The 25,162-nt window shown below is 38.4% G+C and overlaps 1 protein-coding gene across 3 annotated transcripts in view; it reads right to left on the minus strand.

Moving 5' to 3' along the window:
- Positions 1-25,162, minus strand: part of TSHR (thyroid stimulating hormone receptor) — a 67,791-nt gene that overhangs the window by 23,652 nt on the left and 18,977 nt on the right. The window contains exons 2-5 of one of the 3 annotated variants that reach the window (XM_026849637.1): positions 19,967-20,038; positions 12,232-12,306; positions 5,312-5,386; positions 4,038-4,112 (exon numbers count right to left, since the gene is read on the minus strand). In XM_026849637.1, the coding sequence (XP_026705438.1) occupies positions 4,038-4,112; positions 5,312-5,386; positions 12,232-12,306; positions 19,967-20,038 (297 nt within the window). The remainder of the gene's footprint in view (positions 1-4,037; positions 4,113-5,311; positions 5,387-12,231; positions 12,307-19,966; positions 20,039-25,162) is intronic. The other 2 variants (XM_026849638.1, XM_026849639.1) reach the window with 2 other exon arrangements.

The following is a 25,162-nucleotide window of genomic DNA, read 5'->3' on the forward strand; positions in this document are numbered from 1 at the left end:
CCTGGTGAAGTCTGTCAGCCTGTGTGTTTACTGTAGTTAACAGCACAGACAGGTCCCTTGTCTCATAAACCAGAGAATTAGCAAAGTAATTAATGCTGCAGTATCAACTGACTTTAAAGCTGAGATCCTGCTCTCTAGCTAGGCTCAGAAAAGACATCAGATAATATATTATTCAGGACAGAGGCATTTCACTTCACAGAACTTCATCTAGCACAAGTGAAGTAACTTCGGTGATCTAACCTAATGATTCTTCTCAAGGCTTGTCCAAATGAGTGTTTTGCTATCTGTCATTTCTTAAATACTTTTTTTACCCACTCTGCAGTCTTAATCAATGCTATATATCTTCAGAACAAAACTCTGTTGTGACAAAAGGGACAAACTAAAGAGATTTACTGTGACTAAACTGAAGAAAAGAGAGGAAAAAGCAGGTAGAAACAAAGGGCAAAGTGTCTGATCGTCCTTTTTCTACTTTTCCCTGAATCATATTAGAGTCTGGAAACCGAAATAGTCTGCAAACTTTTTTTTTCTTCAGTTTGTGGATTAGATGTGGTCCAGTAAGGCCACACCGTAACATCCATGGCCTGAGAAGTCCTAACAATTGCCCATGTGACAGGAACAATTCAATTCCTTTTCTGTGCTAGATATGTGCATGTATATGTGCTAACACTGAACTGTACTACAACCATTTTCAATCCAAGTAGTTTTCACTGATAAGTGGTTTCCTATTTTGTTATTTTGGTTAGACATTTTTCAGATTGATTCACTTTTCTAAACAAATTATTTGTAATTAATTAATTGTAAGTTGTTTGACTTCAAAGGCTAATAGTGATATAATGAATTTTTTCCCAGGTATACCTTATTCATCATTTAGAAACCTATTATTCTTCAAGAGCAGGGTTTTTTTTCTTGATGAAAGAAACAAAAAGTCTATCTTTCATCAAATAACAATGTTTAGAAATACCTCCTTTGAAAGTGCAGGTCTCCTCTTTAAAAACTCTTTAATATATAAGACCCATGTTTATTTTTTGTTAGTGATCTTTATAAAAAATTTTCAAGGTAAAACTAAAATTATTTTTTGCTCTCTGACACTTTGAAAGTCACTGAGTTGGTTGGAAGCAAGGATACAGATGGTTGTATAAACTGCTTGTTTCATCTAGCCTATTTAATTCTTAGTTCTCTCTACTTAGTAAGTGTAGTGTTTAGTTTACAATCTTGTAGAGCTTAATCTAAGCGAAAGCCCTTTTGGTCTTTGAGGAACTCCCTAATAGCTCTTAAGATGTAGGTGTATCTTGCTAAGAGCTCTGACTCAGTTTTCAATCTCAGAGGCCTACAGCCAAGGCAAGTGTAGCAGCTCCAGGTTATGGAGCATGAGTTAGCACAAGGCTTACCTCTAGTCTCAGAAGATCCTTGGGAGGGAAGATCTTATTGCTCACTACAGGTGTAGACTCTTTAGCAAAACAGCTAGCATTTCTACATTGCTCTGAGGTTTGTCTTGCAGACCATGAATGCAGTGGGGACTGACCATTCTTGACTACAAACACACCTTAGCAGCACTGACATGATGTCTGGGGTAGACCATCAATCACGTCTTTGCAAGTCGTCTTCTGGCATAATAATTCTAATTTTTAATAGCCTTTTACCTAGCCCATCCAGCAGTCAAGCCTCTTCCAGTTGAACACTGCTACAATATGAAACTGTCAGTGCTAGGTTAACAGTTGGACTAGATGATCTTCAAGGTCCTTTCTAACCTAGTTGATTCTGTGGATATAAGATTATTAATTCCTCTCTAGGACTAAATAGGGACCAAGATACTTTTACCTTGTGTCGGACTGCAAGTCTTCATCTGAGCTGTTCTTCCTCTTTGGCTTGATCACAACCCAGAATTTGAACTTAAATTGCAGATTAGGGCACAAAGATGGATGTCATCTGCTTTCTGGATACTAAGAAACACCTGATTTTTTTACAGCAGAACTCTTTTTTTTCTGAAACACTTTAAAGTATAATAATGGGAAACCTCCCTGCCCACATTTGTGTTCCTACTCTCTTCAAGAAATTGCTCTGCAATTTGCTTCAAGCCATATTAAAGAAAAGGGGTGGGGTGTGTCTTTGAGTCAGTTAAATAAAATGGGTTTTAAGGTGTGAGAAAGGAAGAAGCTCTTAGTGTTATGTAGGAAAACTTTATGTGAACAAACCCAACTAAATTAGCAAAGCTTGCTAGTAGGACAATTCTTTCCAGCTGAGGACTTTAGTTAATGGCAGATGACTCCACCTAGAAGGTCTAGCTTAAAAGCATGCAAGTGTCAGTCTTGGTGCTTTGGTCCTTCAGTGGGACTATAGACTTGTACTTGAAATGTGACATTACAAGTAAGGTTCTGCAAGGCCATTTAGGCAGAGTGTGTCTTCATAGAAGTTTATGTTGCAGTCTAAAAGAGCATGCAACTCATTCAAGTACTATGAAAAAAGGGTGAGTGACAGAAGGGAGATGGGTAGTCTTCCTTCTTAAAGACACGCTGTGCCAGTCTGAGCTGACCTCACCACTAAGACTATCATGAAATGAAGGTGCTTCTGGTCTAGTGACTTAAGAGGTCTAATTTCTTTCTCAGCTTTAGTGATTTGCTTTATAAGCTCCTTTTTCTTTTTTTTTTTTTTTTAAATTAAAACATTAATAAATGAAACAACATATTTTGGAGAAAATAAGTCTCCATCAAAATCTTCCTAAAAATGTGACCTCAGCCAATGCTGAGTTTTTTAAAGGTGTAATGATAAACAGTTGTTCTTAAGATCACAGAATCATCTAGGTTGGAAAGGACCCTGGAGATCATCGAGTCCAACCATTCGCCTAGCACAGTTCCCACCTACAGCATATCCTTAAGCTCTAAATCAACCCTACTCTTGAACACCCCCAGGGATGGGGACTCCACCACCTCCCTGGGCAGCCCATTCCAACGCCCAGTAACCCATTCTGCAAAGAAATGCTTCCTAATATCTAGTCTGAATTTTTCCTGGCACAACTTGAGGCCATTCCCTCTTGTCCTGTCACTTGTTACTTGGTTAAAGAGACTCATCCCCAGCTCTCTGCACCCTCCTTTCAGGGAGCTGTAGAGGGCGATGAGGTCTCCCCTCAGCCTCCTTTTCTCCAGACTAAACCCCCCCAGTTCCCTCAGCCGCTCCCCGTACGACCTGTGCTCCAGACCCTGCACCAGCTTCGCTGCCCTTCTCTGGACACGCTCGAGTCATTCAATGTCCTTTTTGGAGTGAGGGGCCCAAAACTGAACACAGGAATCGAGGGGCGGCCTCACCAGTGCCGAGTACAGGGGTCAGATCCCTTCCCTGTCCCTGCTGGCCACGCTACTGCTGACACAAGCCAGGATGCCATTGGCCTTCTTGGCCCCCTGGGCACACTGCTGGCTCCTGTTCAGCTGGCTGTCAATCAACACCCCAGGTCCCTCTCTGACTGGCAGCTCTCCAGCCACTCCTCCCCAAGATTTGCTTTTGAGCCTTCTGTGCTCAGGGCGGAGGTCAGAAGAAAGAAGGCAGATAGCCAACAGAGGCTATGATTCAACAATATAGGATCTCAGTGAAGAGCAGTATCAGAAAATGTGCAATATAAGCTCACCATGCCAGCACAAATTTGTTAGAAGACTGCTGATGGGATGACTTCGGATTAGCAGGCTCTATGTCAGATCAGGTCTTGTGTGTCACACTATTCGGACTTCAGACTAATTCAGGTATTGCACTGCCATTACAAAACGAAAACCAAAATAAAAGCAAAAGGCCTGTAGAAGTTTATGTATTATGTGCTTTGGTTAATTCAATAGAAATATGCTGCGTGTCCATGTCTCTCATACAGGTCATATGTATAGTGCTAGGTGACCTGGCATTTTCTAGATTTGGTACTAATGATCACTGAAATACAGCTAGAGGAAAAGTGCTTTGTCAAATTTATTTGATATTTTTCTCCAAGCCAGAAACCTTCACTATAGGTTTTTTGGGGGTCTGAGGATGTCAGTTTTCTAACCAGCTGTGAGGACACTTACAGTAAAAAGTTCACATCAGAGGAGTTGATTTTGGTGAGGTCTGGAAATGCTCTGAGTCCAGTATTAAAAATACCACTGAAAGAGAGAAAAAACAGAAGGAATTACATGCACTGGATCACTAAACAACAAACAATGTATTTATATAATTCAACAGCACAGGACAGTTATTTCATCCTCTTTGTTGTCAATCAATTCATTTATAATCAACTGTCAAAAATATAAGGATGTAAGAACAAATAAAATAATCAAAGTACCAGATTCTAAAAAATGGGAACACAGCACAATAAGACAGCTAAGCAGATCTACAGAGGGAAGAAGCCTGTGAAGTGGATAGGGAGAAAAAAAATTGTAACTCTGGATTCACTTGAGAGATTAAGGCTGCTTCAGGCAAGTCTGGGCCCCGAGCTGTTCAAATAGTTCTAAAAAGGAAAACTGGCCTTTAAATGTGAATGCAGTTAATGATCATTATTTCTGAATTCCTAGTGGAAATAAGAAAATACAGTTCTCAATTTTTGAAACTGTTGTCCTGAAGTGACATTTGTTGGACTACTTTCTTTTTATTGCTTTCAGACCTATAGGAAAAATCTGGAAAAAATCTTCACTCCTCACCACTACACCTCCAACACACACACACACACACACACACGCCTTTCTAGAGTCTTCCACACATTACTCAAAATCACAGAAGTTATTCTCTTTCTCATCTCTCTCTCCTATGATATAATTCTAGAATTTCATTGTTTGGTTACTCTGTGCTGCTCTTTAGAAACTTAATGGGAATACAGAGAATTCTTCAGGATTCTTTTTTTCCATAGAGGTCATGTGAAATCACATTTCTGTAGATGGGCTTGTCACAGTTAGCTGACAGGTATGCTTTAAAACCCTGCATAAATATCTAGTAAATATAAAAGATGTGTATATTTCTGTTGTGTCTCTTCTTGCTATTCCCTACAAAAATATAGTAAGACAGCACTTAGAAAAAGAAGAAACTAACTGTGGCATTTTGCCAAGGAAGCATTAGTGTTTTCCAGGGATTTAATGGATAAGAAGAATGGCAAAATGACTGATGAATTTGTGAACATGTTTTCCTTTCTTGCAGAAGTAGTCAAAGTTTCAACCCATACTCTGGCTGGCTTTCTGACATTAAAATAAAGCAACAGGGAAAAACTTTGCAATCAGTTCCAAAATGAAATGCAAGGAAACAAACCTGCTATAGTGTAAAGAGAAATCTGAGAGGCTTAAGTGCCAACTTGTTACGGGTGCTAAATACTTACAGGTATTTCAAAAGGGGGAGGTTCTTAAAGGCATCTGGATCTATGTAATCCAAGTTTCTAAGATTTCGAATTTCACTGTAAAAAAAGGAGGAACATCACCACATTAATAATTAATATTTAATTATTTATCATAACAGAAATCAGCAATGTTAAAATGAAATTTTGGGGATCCAATTCCTGCAATGAGATTCTGTATTTAGCTAGCACTAGCTCAAGACTACTATGCATTCTGAGCAATCTTAAAATGACGAGTTATAATCTGGATAGATGCACTCCTGGAGATTGGCTCATTTAAGCAATGGGGGAAGAAGCAACTGAGATTTGATTATGGATCCTTTGTCTGCATCTCCTTTTTTTTTTGATTACTTCCTGCATGTCTCTATTTTGTATTTTTTTTCCTGTCACTTATACAGAACTCATCAGTAAATACAAAAGATAGGTCACTTAAATTAACTCCCTTCTGAGATGTTAAATGGAGACACCATTCACTGTATGGCCATGTCCAGCAGCATAGAGGATAGTGTAGGTCTTTGCTTTATACTGATGCAAAATATAACAGACTTCATTCCTTACATCTTCTGTCCACAGTTGTCTTTAAATACTTCTACCTGGGTGACAGCTTGGTCTGCAGGTGGCTTTTTAGGCTGCACATGTTGAAGAACCAGCCTGACACTGATCATGACAATGGCCACACTGTGTGCTTTCTGAAGTAGGTGTGTTGGTGAGGCTGCTGCCCCTCCAGCCATCATGATCATTGCCTGGCATCCTGACTCTGCCTCATTTTTCTGAAGTTTGTCTCTACCCTTAAAGCAGTTTTCCTCAATCTTTCTCATTCCTCTTTTTTTTTTTTTTTTTTTCATCAGATTTATTTCTTTTTTAACAATAGTCAGCAGTCTGGCTGCACCAATCAGACTGTGCCAGAATTCCCTGTCTAGACTCAGTAGACCTACCAAATTTTAATCTCCTCTGAAAGAACTCATCCATACCCACCCCCGTCACATGCACACTTTCCCTTGCCTGGCCTCTTCACTGTTGCCATAAGGTGATAGCCCTTTTTGCATGTTTGCTTCTGTTTCTTTACCCTAAACCATCTCCAGACCCTGGCCTTATTACTCTGTGAGAACATTTCTCAGCCTTTCTTAATATAGAAACCATATAGAAAGAAAAGTGCTGGTCTTCCTCCTGAGACTAGCTGTGGAGCAGTGGGCTGGGGGAAGCACTTCTTGCTACTTAATATAGGGAAATTTGATGAAGATGACCGGTATAGATGGCATGGTGGTGCAGGTTTTGTGGGTGATGTTCTGGTCTGAAGTCAGTCCAAAAAGTGGTGCTACTGGGCAGAGACTCAATGGGAAGAAACCAGTAGTATTTACCATGCCACTGGAATAATTTTTACAGGATAAAATAAACCCAGCCAAGTTGTCTGAGAAATAGAAGTGGGAAAAGAGACATAAGACAATAGATAAATCGGTATGTAGATACAGTTACCAAGACTTCAGCCTCTCTATTTACTGTTGTACTGACAACACAGTTCTGTTCCTACCTTTCAAGTCTTTGTTTTTTACTCTGTTTACTCCAGCATTGCAGGGAGACAAGGATTCACTTGTGTGTTAAACTGATGTAATTAATAGCTATACTACTGCTATCACAGTGCTGTATTCAAATATTCTCAATGTCTGTTAGCTAATTTGAACAGTATGGTTTCTGTATTTAAAAGAAATATCAGTGTCAGTCTCTTGCTTCTCTCAAATTATTTTATTAGTTATGTAGCTATCACACTCCCAACAGTGGAATTTTGTCCATAAACTTTAAATGACATGTTTTTTTTCCATCACTGAGTACATTTTAAATGTTGGACTCATGAGTTTCCTGGCCAGATATTCCTTTGTTGTGGACTAAACATATTCCAGGGAAAGACAGTGTTCACATCAACCTTCAGCATGGAAAATGGGTAGTGCATTGGAGTACCATAGAGTCATCAGGTTTTGGCTATTTGCTATTCATAGTATTCTGCGTAAATTATTTGGATGAGGGTACTGAAAGTAAGAATTCAAAATCTGCAGATGGTACTAAAATTGAAAGCACAAAATAATGCAATGAGATTCAATCATATTTTGATTTATTAAGTAATTGGGCCATGACAGGACATGTGCTGTTTAACAAAGGCAAAAGAAAAACTAATTAATCTGGGAATAAAAGATTTAAAACTGCCAGATGAGACAGTTGGCACAGTAATCAGAGAAAAACAATATGAATGAGGAAATCAATATGATCCAACTGAACATTGGGGAAAGGTTTATGTCCCTGCTGTTTGATTTCCTTGAATTGGTAATGCTGTGATTAGGAAAGACTTATGTTTTAACATATACTGTATTTATATTTGCATTTCATCCTATACTTTGTATTACAGAGGTTTCTTAAGCCCAAAAGGAAGAAGAGGGCCCATTGTGACAGGTACTACAGAAATTAACAGCAGACAGCCAGTTGCTTAGAAGTGTCGAGTCGAAAGAGATGAGAAAGAAGATAAGAGTGATATAAAAAGCTAAAAGGTAATTTGACCAAAGTGAATGCTATGCTTAAGAAAAAAATCAGGAGAAAAATCTATTTTCCTTACTTCTAGTCCAGTCAAATGTATCTCTTGCACTTGACTGGCTGAATATGTGACCTCTCATTTCATATGCATGAGAAAGAGAAAGATCTTCAAATTCAGTTCCATTCATGAACTGTGCTGCTGTCCTTGTTTTGCACACTCAAACGTCATTATCTCAGAGTAGTGGAAGGAATAATCCTCCCCTAAAATCACAGATTTAAAGAATATCAATAGCTCCATCAATATTGGAGCCCATGAAGCTAAGCCCCTAAGGAGAAAAGATACTTCAATAGTTCTGATCTCATCAGTTAACAGGATAGTGATAAACAAACTGCATTAATGAGTCATGAGTAATATACTCAAGAGTTACTTAAATGTTATATGATAATTCCCAAATTGTAATCAAGAGAGTGCTGTGGTGTAAGAATTACTACCAAAGGATCAAAAAAACTAAGCAAGTTGGTAGATTCCTTAGGGTTTGCCATTTTATCAACAAGCTTTTCTGAATTAGTGAATTGAAAAGATTGAAACCCACTGGTTTAGAAAGTTAGTTTCCTTTGAAAAGCAGCTCTAGGAAAACTATTAGTTTTAGCTGCCTAAAATGCAGATAACGCCAAAGAATATACTTTAAAATGTCTAGTAGTCTAGTTCCCAGGTATCTAAGTGTCTGTGAGAGCTGATTTTAAGTCGCTTTTGAAATGGAACTTTGACAGACTCTATAAAAACAACTTAATCTCAGCATACAGTGCTTAAATTCTGCACCCAACAGCAATGTAACAATTCAGAGATCTGGGAATGAAGTTGCAGATATGCAGAGAAAGTCACTTACTGATATAAAGTCCTGTGTCAAGACTTACAAGTAACTATGAACTTAGTTCTGTTACAAAGATATAAATCTTTAGTTCCAAATCCGAATTAATCTAAAGATGAAACTATTAATAAGAACTATTCAAATATTAGTCTAATGAATTAATCAAGACATAAATTAATGAGATAAGTTCTAGAAAGGTTAATAAGCTACTTAATATCCTATATGAATTTAGTAACATTAAAACCACAAATATTTACATATTTAAGTGGCTTCTAAATTTAATTTGCAACGTCTTTCACACCTGCCTTGCAGTATTGACATGACCTTGAGTTTGTTCAAGACCAGAATCCATAAATTGCAAATCTGGCCATAGAGTCTCAATATAATCATGTTATGCTGAGATACCTACAAAGACTCCACTGGATATCCAGATCAGCAGTTCTGAAACATTTAAAATCAGCCCTTTTTTTTTTTTTCCTTGTAATAACTTGAGACATCTCTCTACCTTCTTAGACTTACTTTGCCTATAGCTTCCTTGGCTTCTCTCACTTGTATGTATACTTCCATGTTTTATTGTCCACCTACAGCCAAATTGTCCATGTTATTTCATCTGCATGCACTTGTCAAGCCTTTGCACTGCTTGCTTGAGCTCCCAACAGTCCATTCCCTACCTCCAGACTACAGCTTTTAACAAGACTTTTTTCTGCACAGCACTCATCCCAGTGCCCTGAAATTCACGGCAGGTATACAGCAGTCCCCCCAGATCTCTTCAATCTCCCTCTCTAGTTGCTTCTCCGATATTTCCATCAAACCACCTCTCCTTTCTGCAGTGCCATATCCCATGACCTGGCTCCATGAGCTGTCCAGGAAAAGTGCAGCCCTGGCCCAGTGCTGGTGTAGCTGCCCTGGCCCTTGGCGTCAGCTCACCACAGCTCACTGCAGAGATGGAGAGCAGTCTCCCACCAGCTATCCAAATGGTGTCACATATAAGAGAACAAGCTACTTGAACCATAACCTCTGGCACTGTTCCCAAATGCTGAGAGGTCTTTTCATGTGGTTGTGTAAGAGGAAAGAACTTTTGGAGTGAGGAAGAGAGATCAGAGGAGAGTGAGCAGAGACAGAGAGAAGGGGAAAAAAAAGAGTGAATTTTTCTGGGGTTCCTTCTACAGGAATGTTTTCCTGAGAAACTAATTACAAAAGCTTTTTATTCAGTGTAATGCTACCAAGCTACAGCTCTACTAGTAAGACAACTACACAGAAACACTGACTGCTAATTAGACATTTTCACAATTATATCTAGAAAAAATAAACACTTATGTCATTTTATGGGAGAAACAGTTCTGAATTTGTAAACATGTTAAGTTTGTCTCACAGACATACTTAAAAAAAAGTAAAGACGAAAAGAAGGAACAAAAAACCATTGTGAGACCAATTTAACACATTCTTGGCCCTGATTTTCATCTTCATAGATTGGGAATTTTGCCATCAATTACAATGAAAATGAGATCCGGCTTAGTAAAATACAGCAGGTGATCAGTGTTCTTAGTTTGCAGAAGTTGCTCAGCACTTGACAGGCACAGGTTCATAAAATATGCTTAAAAGAGAACTGGAGACTGGAAAGTCAGGACAGAGGTGCATGAACTGAATAAAGACCAAGAAATTGGAGTGCTGAAGATCAAATCTGAAGCAAAGTAACAGGCTTGGCAGACAGAGATGATGAAGAGCACAGGATGCCTATTCACATAACACTTGATTCAAGCCAAGGCAATTAGTTCTTCCCTTCCACAAACACTAAATTTTCCCCTAAGAATTTCTTATGTTATAAACCAAATGTTTTTAAAATGAAACTGTGAGTATAAGTTTAAATTAGGGTAAAAAGATTATTTACATAAAACTGCTCTTTATGAGAAGTCCACGAAAAACAACCTGTGAATATGAAACTCTGAGAAATGACCATTAGAGTAACTTCAACCTCCTTTAAAATACCCTATGATAATCTTTACCAGTATTATTTTAGCAATTATATTTTGAAAATACTATGCAAGTGGAGAACTTTAAACAAATACATAGCACAACATATACATTTTTCCCTGAATAATCTTGCTCTTTGGAAAGTAAATCAAACCCAACAACAGTAAGTTGTAACAAATCAGAGGAGTTCTGGAAGTAATTCAGAAAAAAAGGTCAGATTTATAAATTGCTTTCTTTTACATCTTATATTCAGCTATCTAATTTGCCAGATGTCTGGATATTCCCTGATTAAATAATATATGTGCCTTACTTCCAAACAGATTTTAAAAACTTGGTAAGCAGTTTTGAGTGGTAGAGGTAGCCCTTCTTAGTGGGATATCTGCAAAGGTTTGGGGTTTGCCTATAGCTTTTGTGAGTAGAGTTCTAGTGTCTTGTCCTGAGTAGTATTTTTGGCTTTTGCACAGGGAAAAAAAAAAAAGTATATCTTGTATATCTTTGTACAGTTTCTTTTTTGGTAGTGCCTTATGAGAAATATAAGGTATCCCACATTCCCACAACCCTTGTATAGCAGATCAGGAAACCACCTCCCCGCCCTGCCTTCCCTGCAGCCTGCACCATAGGTGATCCGAGTGTGGGTACCCGTGAACTCTGCTGATTCCTGCCCAGGCCTGCAGCTTTCCAGTCATGGACAGCACATCCAGGCCTGGGATCTGGCATGGGTGTGATCATGCAGCGATTTTGGACCTTACTGGTGTGCTCTGGCCTGACTTCAGGGGAGCCATGACAGAGACATACTTATGGCAAGGGGCACTGGCTGTCCTCCCAGGTAGGAATAGAAATGTGCTTTGGGGGTGGTTAGAGACTGGAAGAGGACAAGAGAAAAGGGTTCTACTCATAGTCCTCACCAACCCTTTAGATAGTAGACAGTTACGCAAATTAGGCAGTGCTACAGAGCCCATCACGAGTGCCTTTTGTAACTGCCCTAATGCATCATTTGGTGAGGACTGGTCAGAACAAACAGGTATAAAAACACTTCCCACAAGTCTTTGTCCATAACATTCTCATTCCATTTAATAACGAGATAAACACTCTTTATTTTACTAGTGCATGTCCAGAATGATTACTTATTATTCTTCACGTCTGCTGCTAGTGAAATTCTACTCTGCTTTGGCCCTTCTGACTTTATTCCTGGTGCTTATATTACTGTTTCACACTTACCTTCAGTAATTTGACAGAAGTAATTCTAAGTTGCCAGTTTATTTCAACTTGCCATCAAGCTCAAAATATAGTCCCACATATTTTTTGCTACAGTTTCTTACACTTCTATGGAAGGATACAGAAAAGCAAGGGAACCAAAAAAATGTAGGGAAAGAAAGCACAAGCCAAAAAAAGAGACTGAATCACATTAGAGAGAAAGGAAATAAGAAAAAGAATATTTAGCTACAAAAGAGACAAGAACGACAACTCAGACATCAACATGTATGTTATTTCCACACACCCCCAAGTTTATTTTATCACCATATTTGTTTATTTAATTACAGTACTTACATATGAGTGACTTTACTTAAACTGTTGAAGGAATGGGCCTCCAGACTCCGAAGTGTTTCATCTATGGAGATGTAGCTAAACATGAGCAAACAGAAAAAGAAACATGTCTCAGACTTTGGCAAGTCATGGCTGCTGCCCATCATGCCACTATTTTTCCTCTGATTTTTTTTCTCATCCAACTGCCATGAAACTGCCAGACACACAGGCAGTGTCTGAGGGAGGAACTTTTAACAGGATTTTGATTTTGATTGGTGCCTTAGATGCAAACTATAGTGCGGAATACAGTTAAATCAAAAAAACCACAATAGTGCTATTAAGCAATGAAAGCAAACATCCATATTTCACATTTCAGAATCATGTTGCTTCCCTTTTCCTCACTTAAGATCACCTTGGAATTCTCTAAGAGGATCTAGCCTGCAGGTAAATTAGCGTATTTCTCTATATTGAAGAATTAAAAAGGAAGGAAAGAAACAAAGATGGTCCTTGGGCCATCACTGCAGCAACTGTTGCAATTTAGAGAGAGACAGATCATCAGGGCAATTGATGCTTTGATATTGCTGAGGAAAAAAATTTGGTCTAATATGAATTTAGAGGGAAACTCTAACCATACAGTGAATGTTGTAAAGGATGTAAGGAGCAATGTGAGTCAGAATCAAAACCAGACAGGAAGCTTAAGAAATATTTGCACACGGTTTAGACTGAGTAGCATTTGTACTGCTAGTGATCTACTGAGCGTGATGAGAAAATAGCTCTGTAGAGTCTCTCCACCATCATTAGGAGGATGATAATACTGGAACTACTGTTAAAGGCTTTGAAGTGTGCATAAAGTTGCAATACAACTAACTAGTGCTGATTGTCAAAGTAACTAACTGACTTCCTGCTATTTGGGTTAAGTTACCTGCTTCTGTCTTTCAAAATATCTCTTAGCTTTAATATTTATTAATACTGGAATAGCATTTAAAAGATATATTCCTGTATTTTATTTACTTTTCTAATCACATTTTATATTTCTAACCTATAGATCTTTTAATATAATTGGAATGCCTTGTATATTCTTTATTATTAATATTACAATATTTAAGTACTATAGGTACTCTTGATCAAAGTTACTGACTCACTTTTTAATATTCTGCATGGTTACACATACCCTGAGCAACTTGATCATTGCTTTAAATGCACAGAATTAAATGGACAAGAAGGGTCTTAGACATCAATTTTAGATGTTAAAATCAAATAAAATGTAATAATAAGGAGACTGTATCATATGCCTTTCCTCTTTTTTAATCAGTAGACCTGCAAAGACCTAGAATCATGCTTAAGAAATATCCAGTTGGTATTTTACAACAATTCTAATTGGGTTCTGTTCCTTGAGCAAAACAGAGAAGACTTTTTAACATTCTTTCATTTTTTCCAATGACAGTGTTAAAAGCAATAATAGTAAATAACAAATTAAAATATGATCATTTAACCCAGGAGGGCTTTTTAATACAATCAATTATGGATCAGATTTTTATTTTTTGTGGCAATTTTAAAGACGATAAATCTTTCTATCTTTCAGTGGATATTAAAAAATATTTAAAATGTTTTAAAAAATTGGAAAGAATACATTGTGAGCAGCGCATGCTCTAACAATCAGCAGATGACTAGTAGCATTAACTGTTCCAAGCGAATTTATGTCCTCTCCAGACTGGAGCTAGAAGCATATTGCCTGAACTAATTTTAACTCTTCGAAGAGTATTTTGAGATTTACTTTTATTGGTCACCTTGGAGACAAATTCAACAGTGTTTGAAAACATACCAGAAAAGTAACTAGTAGAGGTTGTATGACTGACAGATCTTCTTCTACAGTAATATTGCTTTTACAAATCTATTTGCCTCTTCCAAAAGGAAGGTAGTAAAAGAGGAATACAATAAAGAAAGTATTTCCAGTCCGTACCTCTGTGACTGAGTATTGCAGAGTTAGATGCTTATGTGAGATGCTTTAATTTTGTTTTCCTGTAAGCAATAAATGTCTATTGCCCAGGAAATTGGAGTTTCAGTATCAAAAGAAAATTAATTACTCAATTTTAAGAAACCATACATTTTAAAATACCAAAACATAGGTTATATCAGTGACACATGAAAAAAACCCCACCCTTATTCTATGTAGGAAGCAGCTATATAAAAATCAGCTTGACAGAAAATGAAATTTAAAATGAACAAACATTGCATCCTCATGCTGGGACTAGGAATTAGAGAGTACTTTTAGTGTGCTCCATGATCAAAATGGGTCACCTTATATCAGGCAGGCAAGTACTTTTCTCTCACATATGAGAAGAGGCAGAAGAGCAGCAACAGCGATTCCTCCTCCCCTCCTTCACCCCTACAGCCACCATACCCCTTCCCACCATGCTGCATGTCACATATACTATACTGCATGTCTTGGAGCTGATTGAGTTACAGTTTTATATCTTTCCACTGTGGGACAGAAGCGGGAAGGAAACAATTTCTTTGCATGTTGACCTACACTTTTCTGCTTCATAAGTAGCTGTATTTGTCTACATTAATTAAACCAGAGGGAAATGAATAGCTTATTTGCTTTAGTGTCACCTAGATAAACACACAAAACCCACACAAACACATTCAAAATCTCCTCTGACAGGAATGTCAAACAGAAACATATATTAATGACACATAAACTTTTGCTTCCAAGTGTTGAGAGTGCCTCCAGAAACCTTTGGGCTCTGGCTAATGAACACATACTACATGTTAAATGCAAGAAATAAATATCATAGCTATCAGAACTGGGAGAAGTTGCATCAGGAGAGGGAAAGCTCTTTAAATTCCTGTTTTGAAGGTGTGTTACAATTTAGCACCTCCTCTCCCTACCAGCTGTGTTTGATCTGCAGGATTTCAAAATGCCTTCAACACCCATCGCGGGTCATAGCTTAAACAACAAATGCACAGCTTCAGAGAAAGTCTGTTTGCAGATAACATTTTAATAATCATTGCACATTCAGAAAGAGCCTGAGAATGCAGGATTTAAAACAGATTGTCACGTGGCAGTAGCCACAAGGCCCTCTCCCTGCCCTTATTTTCTTCCTCCTCCCTCTCTCCACCTTTCTTCACTTCTTTCCACTGATCTTCTCAACATCCCCTGTGTTGCTGTGCTGGTGCCCACTGGCTGCCTTTGTTCTTTGCTGCTGAAGGAGGGCAGCTTGGTGACGTGTGGGGTATTTCACGAGAGGAAAACCAGGAGCAGCTAAGGCAATGGAAGCCCTGAGTTGGGCTGGCACAGGGGAGAGGGGAGGTGTGGGAGCACTGCAGTGCAGATGCACACTAGGTGCAGGGAGTTGTGTGGTGGTACTGGCTGTGGGACAGCAGAGTACACCAGGTGTGAAAAGGCTCTGTGTTGCACAGAGGAAAACAGTGCACAGAGGGGCTGCTGTGCAATGCGGGGATGCCTCTTTGAGTGGAGAAGCTAAGGAGAAAACTGCTCAGGGAGCTACGGATCAGGTGTGAGGTATTCATGAATGTGACCCCAAAGCATCCTTCTGAGCCTGGGAAAAATGTTCTTTATCCTTGACCTTAAAAATACTGAATGTTCAACTGTCTTAAGTCAGTAGGAAATACCAGGTCAAAGACCTTCTATCAAGATTTAATGTATTTTCAACTTGAAGGATGTAAACCAGAAATTACTCTTGCATCTGCATACCTTATAAAAACTTTTTTTTTTTTTTCTTTCAGTGCACTGATGCATTTCTGACAGGAATTAGCTTTGCACTTGAATTGCTTTTTGTTTCATTCCTGTGACAAAGCAGCACAGGGAAACAATCTCTACTTCTGGCTATAAAGAGTACATAGGTATGCATTCATTTAAGAGAAACAGTAGCTCTAAAATTTTTGTTTAAACAAGGTTCATAAAGAGGACAACTGAATTTTCTATTCAGTACAGAGGAAAAAAAGGTTTATTTGTAGAAATTATATAGTAGAAACCACATAGCTAAACAAAGTGGAACAGTAAACACAGTCTCTATCACTCTATTGAAACTTCAGAACATTTTCTAGATGAATTTACAAGGAATGAATCTGGTAATTTTCATTACTGTTGGAAATTCTGGGATGGGAGAGGCAAATGAGACGTGGTACATCAGAGGCCAAGACATACCCTAGAGCAGTAGTTAAAATACAGATACTGGTCCCTTAACCCAGAATTTATATCAAGAAGGTGGGAGTTCATGATTTGTAGTAGTAGTAGTAGTAGTAGTAGTAGTAGTAGTAGTAATGTTATAAGAAAAATTCAGAAGGGCATTGACTATTGAAGTTAAATTACTGTCTAGTCTTCACAGGCTTTTTAAAATTAACAAGAGAAATGTGGTAATCCAGAAGCACAGCTGGAGAGTGTAACACTACCATATCAGGTCACGATGTTAAAGTAGGTTACAGCTATATTCAACTGTATTTATGCTATTTTTCTACACATAAATGAGTAGGAGGAAAGTAACACATATTCTGATACTTTCTTGAAAGAATAATTTGGGGGAGATGTTGACATTTATTGACATTTGTTTTCCCAGGTAGCCTTGAAATCACAAACCAAATAAACTGACATGGATGCCAACATATTATCTTGAGGTGTGTCAAAAGCACCTATTCATCTCATTCAAGGCCATAAGTTCATTGTAATGTTGACCTTCCTCTTCAATTGAAATATGATCTAAGCATGCAACAGAGTAGTTACCTGTTACTATCGAACAGCATAGGCAAAAGATTGTAATTGATTCAGTAATGCTCATGGAGAGCAACTAGGTGGCTAAGTGCCCTTAACCTACAAGGTAGCCAAGTGATCTACAGACAGGCAGTGTGAATACCCTTTCCTGACCTCTGCTGACATGGCAGTTAGGAAGATTTGGTGTAACAGCCTTCTAGCCACTGTAAGTTTGTGGAGGCTAGGCATCTTTAGAGAAGGGTTCACTGAATTCCTTCAGATGAATACCTGTGGTTTTACAAATTCATAAATATTACAATGTGATAATTTTAAAATCTGAAAAGCATCTAAGGAATGGACTATGTGTCAAAAAGCCAAAGAATAGTTGACATCCTTCTAAATTTAATAAAATTTTAATAAAAATGTAATAATATTTGATAAATTTTATCAGGTTTATATATGATGCTATATATCATATGAGTGACATCCCACCACCACCCAACAATACACCATCTATCTGATTAAACTGAGATGGTAAATGAGGCTGCATGCAGATATTCAAGAAGAATTACTTATAAGAATTTTAGAAAGTCATTACTTCAATATACCTGAATGAAATTATATAATTAGGCAGACCTCCATGTCCTCTCAAAATCCTGTTTCATAAATTCTTAAACAGTAGTCCATCTCGGCCATTCAGCCAAAGCTTAGCTGGAGTTGAAATAAGATCTCCCATTGCTACATTAGTAAGAAAAGGCTGAACAAGAAAAATGTGGGCCTCTTGCTGAATGAGGTGGTTTATTTAGTTAACAGTGGACACAAACAAAGCTGAACACCAGGCTGGATAAAGCCCTGAGCGGTCTGGTTGAACCTTATATTTGGCCCAACTCTGAGCAGGGGACGGATTAGAGGCCTCCTGAGGTCCTTCTAAATTACATGACTCCTTGTGTTGGTTTAGGCCCTGCCAGAATCGGAGACCACATTGCCGTTGTCCCTCCCCCACCCTTAGCCGGTCAGGGTTGGAAGTTAGGCACAAACCCTGGGGTTGAAATAAGAAAAGATTTAATACAACAGTGTAATAAACAATCTGAACAACAACAATAGCAATAATAACAACAATAAACAGTAATAACAGTAAAGAAGACAAAAGATATACAGAGAAATACTGCAGTGAACACAGACAGCCCGCCGTGCGTGCTTCCCTGGACCAAAGCCACAAAGGAAAGCTTCCTGTGCTGCCATGCCGGACCTGACATCAGCATGATAGGAATAACCCGCCTGGAGATCCCTTCCCCCTCTTTGCTGGGGAGAAACTTAACCCTATCCTAGCTGAACCAGGACACTCCCTCATTCTAGGGAATGAATTGGGAGATGGAAGAGAAGTTCCCTGCATCAAATAGCCATGCACAGGATGATAGATTATTGGTGTCATGGTTTAAGCCCAGAGGGAAAATGAGCATCACGCAGTCTTGCACTCCTGCTTCAGGGATGTGGAGGAGAAAATACAACAAAAGGCTGGGGATTAAGACAAATACAGGCAGGGATGTTTCACCCATTATACTCACAAGCAAAAGACAGACTCCACTGTGGAAGAAAGAACATCAATTTAATTTGAACACCACCACCACCACTAATTTACCAATCAGAGTAGGATAGTGAGAAATACAACCACACCTTAAAAACACCTTCTCCCCACGCCTCCCTTCTTCCTAGCCTCCGTTTTGATTTTTGCTCCTGATTTCTCTACCTCCTCCCCTCCAGCAGCACAGGGGGGCAGGGCACGGGAGCTGTGGTCAGTTCATCACCTGTTGCCTCTGCTGTTCCTTCCTTCTCAGGGGAGGACTCCTCACACTCTTACCCTGCTCCAGTGTGGGGTTCCTCTCACAGGAGACAGTCCTCCACGGACTTTCTTCAATGTGAGTCCTTCCCATGGGCTGCAGCTCTTCACAAACTGCTCCAGAGCGGGTCCTTCCCATGGGCTGCAGTCCTCCCAGTGCCAAACTGCTCCAGCGCAAGCTTCCCTCAGAGTTCTGGCCTTCTTCAGGTACAGCCATCTGCTCCAGCTGCAGGTAGGCATCTGCTCCACCACTGACCTCCATGGGCTACAGAAGCACAGCCTGCCCTTACACCACAGGCTGCAGGGGAGTCTCTGCTCCAGCACACCTCTCCCCTCCTCCTCCTTTTCTTCAACTGACCTCAGTGTTTGACAGGTATTTCCCTCACAACTACTCTTCCTCTCAGGTTCCCCTTCTCAAACATGTTATCACAGAGGTTTGACCACCCTCACTAATTGGCTCCGAAGTGGGTCTGACTTGAAGCATGGAAGTTTCTAGAAGCTTCTCACAGGAGCCACCTCTGTAGCTCCCCTTGCCACACACAAACCCAACACAGTGAGCCAGCCACCAAGAAGAAGGAGGAAAGCTAGGACAACTTTCTCTCAAGACTGCTGACATCAATGGGCAGTGCAGTGCAAGGGTAGCCACTTTCAATGGGACAAATGTTGATGTGAGGCAAATAGGTAGAGGCTGCTGGTTGTGCATTTACAGATTGTACCCATGCATCTGTTTACACAATGGAAGTCCCTCTCACATTACACAAATACTAATGCTTTGGTGCGAGTCCATCCCTAGCCTAGAAATGTCACAGGGTCTCCAGTGAAATGGGCTGACAAATCATGCTGGGAGCTGGCAGCAAATTTTTAGCCAAGACCAGCAATAGGATGTGTTCATTTGTTATGAATGAAACCATTTCTCCTATTTTGTGAACTGCAAAAAACCAGAAAAGTTTTATAGCCTTATTTATCACATCTACTTCGATAAAGTTATGCTTTTATCCAAAAATGCCTAGTATGCCTTCTTATAGCTATTTCAGGTTATATAGAAACAATGGGATGATTATCTGTAGTTCTAAAATGTAACTGGTAAGGTAGCAAAGGTACAAGAATATTTTAATTTTTGGAAGATTTTACACACAAAGACAGAATTTTGGAGAAGGAAAGTGGTTTTTGAGTAAAAGAGCTAAAAGAATAATATCAGAAACAGAACTTACATCCTAGAGATGTTGGGGAGATTGGAAAAAGCATCACTTGGAATTGTTCTTAGATGAGTCTCCATAAACCTCCTATAGAAATAAAAGTTTGGCAGTTAATATCCTTTTGTAAATACCAGTTAACATTAAAAAGTCCTACACAGCTCCATCTCTGCTTCAGTATTCTTATTCTTATCTTCCCTTTTCCCAACATTTTCATCTTTACCTTATTTCTATTCCTGTTTCATTATGTGGCTTGGTTTGCTTGGTGTGCTCCCTCAATCTAAAATACAGCCTTCTGCATTGTCTCTCCTAGGAACTCAGCATTCAGTGGTGATGATGGGCCTTTTAAAACTCCAGAACATAACCAGCAAACATATTTGCCCACTGAAGTAAAAAAAGTATTAAGAATATAAGCATTCTTTCAATCATTTTCAGGCTCCACAGAAATATGTCTAATTCCAAGCAAGAAATTCAAGTATACCAGCCAAAACTGAATTAAAACAATTGCATACTACTTCAATAGAATTCTCCATATACTTTTTAATAAATACAACATTCTTCCTCCCTAAACCTCTGCTGTGGGGATGGCATGTACGTTGTTATTTTTTAGCTTCAGCCCAATTAAAGCTGCACTTCAGGAGAGAATATAATTATGTATCTTACCCATCTGCAGGAGGTCTCAGAAAAACAGGCAATATCAACAGTCAAGTTATTAACACAATGAATCTCTAGCAGGCTGACTCCTCCAAAAAAGGAGGAAATGCTTTGGAAAATTAGTCTATAATGTCTGTTAAACTTACATTTACATCCTGTAATTGCTGGATGAGCTAGTCTTTAGTTTTCCAGTATGCCTGGAATACACTTACATAATTTATAGTCAATAAATAGTCTGAAGAGTAATCTAGAACAAATGATAAACTTTTCCCATAGCTGCTGTTTAAGAACAGTTCAATAGAAAAGAAATAAATTTAAATAATTTACTAATTCTGTTTTCTGTTTCATAATGTGAAGTATGTGATCATAATAATCATATTTGATTTACACAGACAAAAATCACCTTAAGATTTATCAAGCTTCTGGAACTTGCATACAAGAAATAAAAATATCTGTTAAAATTCTTAAAACTTCCATCCCCAGTAAAAATGTTAAAATTTTTTACGCCCCCACCCCAACCCACTGGGGGTGTGTGTGGGAGTGACTTATGTGGTTGCTTAGCTTATGGCTGGGGTTAAACCACGACACAAGGTAAAAGTAATAATAATAGAAGTAAAAAACAATTTCACAAAAATATTTCACTAATAAATTGAAATTAGAAAAATAGGAAAAAAGATTTGCTCTTATATATGAAACACTACTAACTCTTCATACAGAGTATAGTTCTTGACTATCCATTTAACAGCCCTCTATTTTAATGTTAAGCAAAGCCATAATTACACCTCAGAAGCCAGGAGTCCCTCAATTCCACTTGTGCATTTAAGTCAGAATTCCAGCATAGCTGATTTTTTTATTTGAATGTTAAATACGTTAGAGAAAGACTAGTACCAAGGAGTTACATCAAAATTTAAATAAAACTGTTTATAATTATTGTTCTCTTTCCACTGCACATATGCACAAGAATAGAATCTGGCCTATAACTTTTAAAAGTCAGTCTTCAGCATATAAGGAGGTTAAACTGAAATCTTTGATAGGCATTTCATTTCTTATATGTGCTTATGTGTACATTTTCAAACATTTAAAATTAGTGAATATCAGAAGTACCTAGCAACCAGGACAAAAGAAACATCAAGGGATTTTCCATTTGAGAGCTACAGGCAATCTGTGTGTACATGTAACTGCCACTGTCTCTGCCTACTTGCGTTTGACTATTTCATTTCTATTACTGCCTTGTGTTAGAATAAAAAAAAAAAAATCCAGGGGAAAATGTAGGAGAGGTATACATCCATTTCTATCACACCTATTCATCTGATAACTAGCACTAAGAGTGTGCATTGTGTAGCCAAAATACTATTAGAGTGAGAACTTACAGACATAGTTGTGACAGAGTACATGGAAATCTAAGGATAAAACATTTCTATTGCTCTCCGTCTTACTGGGTGAATAACTTGGAAGCTTTATTTCTCACTGCTGATGAATCCTGACTCAGTGCTGATGTTCTTACAATAGCCTGAAGGCATATGTAATATATTATCTAATACCTTACACTAAACACATTTATAAAAAGCACTGGCCTTTTAAAAAGATTTTTACAACTACATTTAGCTGCAAGCCTGTCAAGAGTTTGGGGTCTGTTGTGGGCTTTTGGGGGGTTTGTTTGTTTCCCAAGAATGAGACTGTTCATCAAGACAGGGCAGCAGCAGAAAGGTGTCCTTATCTGTCACTTGTGAGAGATTGGTGAGAGGGAGCATTCTGTCTCTGAACAACACTGACCATGACTACTTCTCCCTGTCATTCTCTGGTATGCTATACTAAGCCCAGATCAGGCTAAACAGCCATGTCTTATCACCTGAGTTCTCCAAGCAGAAGAAAAAAACCAGAACAGAGTGCTAAATGAAGAAGCTAAACACTTAGCTGCAGAGTAAGAGATGGTCACAACTCCATGAGGACTTTGATGGTAGATTTAACTGGCATAGTCAAACCTTGTTTATTTGCTAGATGCCGGCAGAAGTGGCTGGACACTTTGGGTGTTCACTTCTTAGGTCTTCTTCATGTACAGCCCAGTAGATTAATATGAAATTAAATCAACAGTGACATACATATTGGTAAACTGGTCAGGGGAAAATGAAACACATTCCTTTCAGTCTTTTCTGACAGAACAGTACCAGAAGAAATGGTAAAAAATACTAGATTCTAAAGTGACTGGACAGATTAATGGAATAAAAACACATCTGGGCATATAAAATACAGATTCTCACATTCAGAAAGTGCATGAACCACAAACTATTAATGGGAGAGTATTCCAGGACAGTGTCACTGCATGTTTGTCTTATTCATATGCTCTTCATGGGGCATACTTTACTGGTCACAGCTGCAGGCAGGAGACTGAGAGAGATGGAGCTTTGGCATGATCCTGCACAGCCACTCCTCTGTACTTAAATATGCAAGAAACTGGGCACAGAGATCTCTGTAAGCATTGTACGGTTCAGTGTTTAAGAACTCTTATCCCAGGTCATTCTTAATTAATCCTATGAAATGTGCAGGTGATGGGTGTTAAACATTTCTAAACAGACACACTGTAATGATTACTTGTGGAAGTTTTCCTTTTTTCCCCCCTTTCTGGTTTTCCTCCATCTTAACAGCAGAAGTTTTGCACAGCTTTGACATTGATTCCAGTGAAGTGAGCCTTTTATTTGCTGTCTTCCTTCCCCTCCTCTAATTTCATCTATGCTTTCTTTTCATTGATTCATACCATATATAAATATGACCTTCATATTATATGTAAATGTTGTGTTTCAGCAAAATCTAATATAACGTCAACTGTGACTATGCATAATAGATACGTTATGACGATTTAGTAAGAAGGTAGTACAGACTTGCAGCGATCAGGCACACGGCTAGTCAAACATACTGACCAGCCCCATTTCATATGTAAACAACCCCTTTTCACCTGTTTCTATTTATTCTTCCTTTGTTCCCCGTGATTCCCTTCCCCTGCATATTGCCTCATCAGTATGCATAATTCCACCAATCCCCCGACCTCATATCGAAGCCCCCAGGTCTGCATCTTTATCAGTTGCAAAGTCCAGGTGGACGTCTCTTTGAAGCGATGCCTGCAGTTTCTTGATAGCCCATCAGTTAGTGTGACTGACCAGGTTGGTTTCTTGTTATTTTGCCATTCTTGTCATTCTTGTTTCTCTCTGAGCTCTGTATCTCTGTATGCTTTATGTATTGCCTCCCTTTTCCGTAGTATTCCATTTGACAAAGTTCTTGATCAGATAGGGGAGCAGACACACTGCTTCCATAAACTCTTACAGGTAACTTGTATGATTGCTCTACATAATATAACAACACAGAATGATTTTTAAAATACTTTTAAACTTTGCATGTCTGAATCCCTCAAACAAAAAAGAACCCCTGCTTTTCAAGCTCCTTCATTTTGCCACGCAATTACACCCCCTCCCCAAATACATATTGTAAAGCAAATGGAAACATTTGCCTATCTATAATATTAAACTGATCACTTAAGCTATTTATTCCCATGTCTATTAGATTATTTCAACATTCATGCTGTATTAGATTTCCTAAATCTGCTTTGGGAAGAAATCTGTATAAAGTACGTAGTGCTTAGTTTAAAGTACCAATTATTATATACACTAGATTTTATCCGAGTCTTACAATATTTCTTTACACATGATGATTTCAACAGCCTACCAAAGAACTCCACCTCACATACAAATTTGGAAAACAAGTCTCTTCTCTTGGATGAGTTCAAGGCTTGATGGTTCTTCCCCTTTACTATCTCTTGGACTTTGAATCTACTACTTGGATGTCAATGGTCGCACCATCCCTTCTCACAGACCACTGCTATGTCCAGGCTCACAGAAATCGTCTGTAACATGGGACCTGACCTCATGCTCCAGTAAACGGCAGAGAAGGAAACCCTTCTTGCTCAATTGCGGCCTGTCCACAGCAATCCCTGCAGCCAGTGCAAAGCCCTAAATAGGGAAGCAAAAAGCATCTAGTTGACCATTCCAGCACTGAGAGGGCATTATCTTTTAGCAGGAGTTGAAGGCAAATAGTCAGTGAAAAATCCAAGTGAAACTAACATTCTCCTCAAATATGAACAGTTTCACATTTTTTATATTAATATATAAATATATGTCTAACTATCTATGCATGACTTTAAAAACATCCTCAGCAGTATCTGTGATATTGCTTCAGTAAGATATATTAGGGAAGTAAATATATATTTTACATACTTAGTCTCTTCATTTTAAAACATTATTTAAATGTTTCTCTACAAAGCATAATAAATGAGGACCATCCAAAGAATTTCGGATTAAAATTACATGATTTATAATTTGAATCATGGCAACAATATCTACAAGTATTTAAATGAACTATTCTCCACAAAGACAGGAAAAAGAAATTGACCATATGTGATACAAAATAAGAAATTTTACCTACTAATATAATCTTTCTGAGAAAGTTATAACAATGACCTTTCAGCTTTTATATAGGAGAATAACTATGACAGCTAAGATAATGACCAGGTAA

Source organism: Athene cunicularia, assembly GCF_003259725.1.
Source record: "Athene cunicularia isolate RWA chromosome 5 unlocalized genomic scaffold, athCun1 chr5_part1, whole genome shotgun sequence".
In the NCBI taxonomy this organism is placed as follows: domain Eukaryota; kingdom Metazoa; phylum Chordata; class Aves; order Strigiformes; family Strigidae; genus Athene; species Athene cunicularia.